General features: G+C 43.1%; 1 protein-coding gene across 1 annotated transcript in view; it reads right to left on the bottom strand.

Moving 5' to 3' along the window:
* Window positions 1-233: 233 nt before the first annotated feature.
* col6a1 (collagen, type VI, alpha 1) overlaps window positions 234-5,665 on the bottom strand; it is a 28,009-nt gene continuing 22,577 nt past the window's right edge. The window contains exons 25-33 of the mRNA XM_025052433.1: window positions 5,497-5,533; window positions 5,290-5,298; window positions 5,066-5,199; window positions 4,268-4,374; window positions 3,239-3,425; window positions 2,983-3,154; window positions 2,546-2,575; window positions 820-1,950; window positions 234-757 (exon numbers count right to left, since the gene is read on the bottom strand). Of these exons, the coding sequence (XP_024908201.1) occupies window positions 1,346-1,950; window positions 2,546-2,575; window positions 2,983-3,154; window positions 3,239-3,425; window positions 4,268-4,374; window positions 5,066-5,199; window positions 5,290-5,298; window positions 5,497-5,533 (1,281 nt within the window). The 3' untranslated portion in view covers window positions 234-757; window positions 820-1,345. The remainder of the gene's footprint in view (window positions 758-819; window positions 1,951-2,545; window positions 2,576-2,982; window positions 3,155-3,238; window positions 3,426-4,267; window positions 4,375-5,065; window positions 5,200-5,289; window positions 5,299-5,496; window positions 5,534-5,665) is intronic.

Below are 5,665 nucleotides of genomic sequence, written 5' to 3'. Positions count from 1 at the left end.
TTCTTGCCGTCACTGATGCATAGACAAATGACAACAACTGTTTGCAGTCAAAGTAATGCTTTTTAGCCCCGCTCTGTGAAATCGGGTCATTTTCATTGGTTAGTTAGGTAGTCACCTTTAATGTACACTGATCATTAATAATAAAATAAATAGAGACCAATATAGCAAGACCTCAAACTTAGCATTTCCCTGCTTATTTGTGAGTAACTGTGGACAACAATGAGCAGAGACAGTTTGGTGTAGCAACCTTTTATTTTGAAGGAGCCGTAACATTACCTCTGAGCTTTTTGTTTTTTTCCTCAGGTAAAAAAATATCTTCTGAACATTATGGGTAGAGGCTAATGAACCTGGGACCAATAGCACCATAGATGTGACAACAAAACAGCAGTTCAGAGCTTTTGAAAAACACCGACAGTCAAAGTTGTGAAGGTGCAGGCGAGGGGTTTGGTGAATGCGTGTTTGTCTTCGTATGGGTTAGCGTGTGTGTGTGTGTGTGTGTCCCAGGAGGTTAATTATTGTGCCCTCACACCCATGACAGGTGTTTAGAATTCGCCGTTGTGTTTAGTGTGTGTGTGTTTAGCGGAGGTCTTTATGCTGCACAAGTTTCTGTCTTGACGGGATATAAACCAACAAACATTAGCGGAGCTGTTTTAGCGAACAGCGTTCAGAGACACCACAAAGTCACAGATGCATACGTTAAAACACACACATACCAGTACAGAGGCACACGTATTGAATCCGGCTGTCCTGTCATAACCTTGGCCAGGTTTTTCATTACATTAGAGGCACACGTATTGAATCCGGCCGTCCTGTCATAACCTTGGCCAGGTTTTTATTGGATAGTGACACTTCTTGTTGCTTGGGTTTCGGATATCAGGTGTATCAAGGTTCACTAAAATCCTGAGCATGTTCTGAAACAGAGGGCTAGAACATGTAAACAGTAGTTGGGTAGAAATCAGTATCGCTAGATCCATTTCAAATTGCTCTCTGAAACCAAATCATTCTCTCAGAAATTGGACATTTTAACCCTGGAATCCCCCCCCCCCTGTCAATAGTTTCCAGTTGCTTGCTATATTTTTTATGCTATCACCTAGTACAAAAAAATACAAACAAAAAAAAATGTAGATTTGGTGCACAGCCTGGATGGTCTTAATTTGAGGCTCAAGGTCAAAAAGTCCCAGGGACATTTACCAAAGCATCACTATTTGTCTGCTACACAATCATTTGTCCTTTTGTGTGAACTTTTGCCCAGTATATGGTAACGAGTGAAACAGAATAATTATAATGGGACAAAAAAAAAAAATCTATTATCTTGGTTCTGTATTTTCTTGTGTGGCCCACGATTCTAACGCAAGGACACCCTGCGGGAGACGGTCTGGGCGAAGACCCCGTGCAGCAGGGAGGGGTAATCTGAAACGCGGATCAGGTGGCGCTGGGCGTAGCTGATGTCGTCCGGCCGTCCCCTGCTCACCAGTGTGCGCAGGTTGGCTTCGTTGACCTGGCTGCCGACTGCGATGACGTACAGCTGCACTCCGGCGTCTGCCACCTCGCGGACACGCTTCTCCAGCACAGGCCCGGTGACGCCTTGTGACCTTCCGTCAGAAAAGAGCACCAACTTCCTCACACCAGCGGACGAGTCTCCTCGGCCCTGTAAATTTCTTATGGCGAACTCCATGGCTTCCAACACATTAGTGCCATCATTTTGGAAAGCGGCTTCCTCCACCTTACTAGAAAGCAGCGTGTAGTTGGTCGTGAGACCCTGCTCCATTTTCGCACTTCTACTGTACTGGGCCACGCCCACTTTGACATTAGCACCGGGACTCCTCTTAGCGGTAAAGAAACGATCAGCTAAGCGACGGACAAAGGTCTTGCTTGTCTCGAAGTTCTTCTGGCCCACGCTTGCTGAACTATCCATCATCACCAAGATATCGGCACCTTCATTGAAAGTGACTGTAACGTAAAAAAAACATAAGCATGTTAAAAAGGAGCTGTTGCTGTTTCATGTTTATGGCACATTAAAAGCAACAATATATTTAAATATATATTTTTTCGGTCACGGTAAAAGTCTGTTGTGCATTTGGAATCTCTTAACCCTTGGATGATACTTAAGGGTCATCCAAGGGTGTAAAGCTACTTCTTAGCTGGTAATTGTGGTAGCTATTGTTGCTAACAGAGGTTAAGGGAGAAAAGAAATGGCTTCCAAATGTTATTAAATCAAAAGTTTGAATATATTATTCAATATTGAGCAATGGTGGTTCTATAGTGCTGTGGTTACCACATCTGCCTTACACACAGAAGGTCCTGGGTTTGAGCCTTGGTGGAAGCATCCACTTAATCTTCCTCGTGTTAGTCGCGTTGAACAAAAGCGTCTGCTAAGCTATGTATAAAAGCGGTAATGTTAGCATTAACATCGGTTACTGTACGTAGCATACACAGCATCTTCTTTTTTCACGATAGAGTAAGGAATGAACTTGGTGTTTACCCCGAAGGTACTGTTACATTTTTTTTTTACACAAAATTTTTGGCGAAAATTAAATATACTTACTCGGGCATTTGTAATCTGGGCATCTCTTATCTGGAAAAGGAAATGACATGTGTGAGTCCCATACATGATTTAGCTGACAGGATACATTAGAACAGCGGCCCCAAGAGGTCCGGTAGGTGAATCGGTAATAGGCCACACCGAAAGAATGCATAACTTACCTTATTTTCATGTTGTTTATTATCTTCAAAATGTTTTATTTTTCGAGAAATTGCCCGATTCTTTCCATTGCGTCTGTCTATGACTCACACTCGCTAGATGTCGAGAGGCTTACCTACATGTGCTACCTTCTTAAAGGGTCTGCTCCGGCCGGTAACACATAATACATTACAGCTAAATTGTTCTCCGAAAAAACAATTCAGACATTTAACCGCTCCGTGGTGCAAAAAAAAAAAAAGTTGCGGATTGCTGCGTTAGCATGGTGTACATGGGTCGTTTACCTTGACATATTCTGGATGTGAGGTTCTGCAGAAAAGTGTCATCCAGCAGCTCAGCAAAGTTATCCAGGACGAAAGAAAAGCCCGGTTTGGGGTCACTCTTACACACCACATCTCCAAGCTGCTCTTGGTTGGGCACGCGACCAGAGTAATCTTTCACTCCCAAACCACCAACCTTGAGGTTGTAGAACAGACATCGGGTTACTCGAAGTTCTCAAGACAGATCTACTTTTCACGGTGTCAACAGTGAGGTACACACCCTTATGTTTTTACCGCAGAGCACGTTAAGGGGAACCTTGTCCCTTATGATATCGGAGCGCCCGTCAGTGAGGACCAGAACAACCCTGTTCTCTTGCCTCATCAGTTTGATTGTGTTGTTTAGAGCAAAATCGAGAGCCTCGCCAGTGTAGGTGGCCTCGGCCAACCAGCGCAAGTCTCTCACTGCCCTGCAACACAAAAAACAGATACGTGACGATTAGAAAGGAAACAAATGCTCTTCTTCCCTATACGTATTTTTCCGACAGGGATGTCCGATATTACCGGTATACCGATATTAGCATAATGATGTAGTATGTAGTAACGCAATGATGTGTTAGTGTACTGAGAGGTTCACCACAGTTTGGGGGGTGGGGGAAACGGCTGCATAAATTGGTATCAGTTGATATTGGAATCATGACGCTTTGGCCCAGAGGCATTGTCATTGGTGTGGAACCCCAGGGTTCACCTCCTGGGCAAGTTCGAATCCCGGTTAGGGCGGTTGGTACCTTCCAGTGGACTCATCACCCGCAGGAAGGTTTAGGTCGGGTTTGGTATGGTGCAATGTGATTTGGGTGGCGACTGGTGACCCGGTAATGGATAAGCGGATGAAAATGGATGGATGGATGGATGGATGGATGGATGGATGGATGGATGGATGGATGGATGGATGGATGGATGGATGATATTGGAATTGTAAATTTAGTGTTTGGACTAAAAGTTTGCAGTCATTTACTGCAAAAGTGGTCACTTTTTAGACATAAGTGTGTTCGGCAAAAGTGCATTTCCAGCTACTCCAGTCAAACTCCGCCCCTCCCGCCACACCCCGAAATAGAAAATGTTTTAAGAAAATGGAAAAGTTTCCTTTTTCATAGTCTGAGAGCTTAGTCTGCGACAGTTGCTCTAATGGAGCTAAAGAGTTGTCTTCAGCTTTTGCACAAACTCAGCCTCGGTGGGGATTTTGAATCATTATGACATCATTATGTCAAGAAACAGAACAGGGCAGAAGCACTGGACTTGCATATTGACTCACTGTTTAAACTCAGTAAGGCTGACGGCATTGGTGCCCAGTTGGACCACTTCTTGCGCCTTGGCTCCACTGTACTGAACGACACTCACCCTGGACTCGTTTCCTGCAAACTGGGAAAAAAAAAAAAAAACATCGGATGGTGACTACTTGTTATAGCCCATGCACTGTCAATATTTACGGGCTACTCCTATCTTGATGTTTCCTGGAAGACGTCATCGAAATGACCCTGAAGCAAGTTCTATGATCAGAGACTTTTCTTGGGACGTCCGATAATATCAGCCCGATATTAGCATATATAATTATGTTATATATTTAAGAATGTTGTTGGTCGGTTTTTCCCTGTGATGATTAAAACCTAACATAATGCCTGGGTTTGGCCAAATATGCTGGAATCGCTTGTCAGGGTCTTGAGACATTTGTCTCAGTTTTGGGGGCAAAGCTGCATGTATCGGTGTTTGCACAACATCGTCATATCCGATATTAGTTAATATATGTATATGTACATATATGTATAAGTTAATATCAGAGATCCCCCTTTCAAAAGTCATAAACCTTCACGACCCAAGTCAATAGACGTGATTCATAAACTTCTGGGAAATGCGAGACGACCCCAAAAGAATCTCTTGCGACCCATCTGAGGGTCGCGACCCAGTCATTGGAACACAATTAGAATATACATATAGAGAAATGTATGCTGAATAGGAGCAGAGCAAAGAAAAAAAACAGCAAAACCTCCAAGTGCCACATGACACATCTTTGAAGATACTGCTAGAATAGAAGAAATAAAACAAAGAACCTTACCTTGACTTGCTGATCTTTTATCAATCTGTCAATCACAGTGATGATAAAGTCTTTGGCGAGAGCGAAGTTTGAGGCACCAATACTTTCTGAACTGTCGACGATGAAAGCCAGGTCCAAAGGCTCACACTTGCACTCTGAAAAGACGGTCGAAAAAACAAAAAAAAAAGAGTCAAACGGATTATGATATCAGCAGTTCAACAGTTCTGATAACTGGGAAAACTTACCGCAACACGCTGTGATGGTTGATCAGAGAAAACATGTGGGGGAAAAAAAAATTCAAGTTAATAAATCGTGAAAAAATAATAAAATAAAAAATGAATCTGCATCGTCTTGACATTCTCTCAGATTCAAGTCCACATTGGGTTTATGAGGCAGGAGGTCGATGCCTAAGTTAATGAAACACAAATTCTTTAAGTGTGTATATCACTTACAGCAGAGCTTCATGATGATATCCAGAATTTCACATTCCTGCAGACAGAGGTGGAGTCAATTTTAGAGTCTAGCAAAACATGGATTAAGTCGCCTTACGTAACTCTTAAACGAACTCGGGGGGGACTGTTTTGAGCGGCTTTAAAAGGAAGAGGGGGACACCAAATGAGT

This window comes from Cynoglossus semilaevis, chromosome 20 (genome assembly GCF_000523025.1).
Source record: "Cynoglossus semilaevis isolate Cse_v1.0 chromosome 20, Cse_v1.0, whole genome shotgun sequence".
Classification (NCBI taxonomy): domain Eukaryota; kingdom Metazoa; phylum Chordata; class Actinopteri; order Pleuronectiformes; family Cynoglossidae; genus Cynoglossus; species Cynoglossus semilaevis.
The sequence above is the reverse complement of the archived record's forward strand: the minus strand, read 5'-3'. Positions and strand labels throughout refer to the sequence as shown.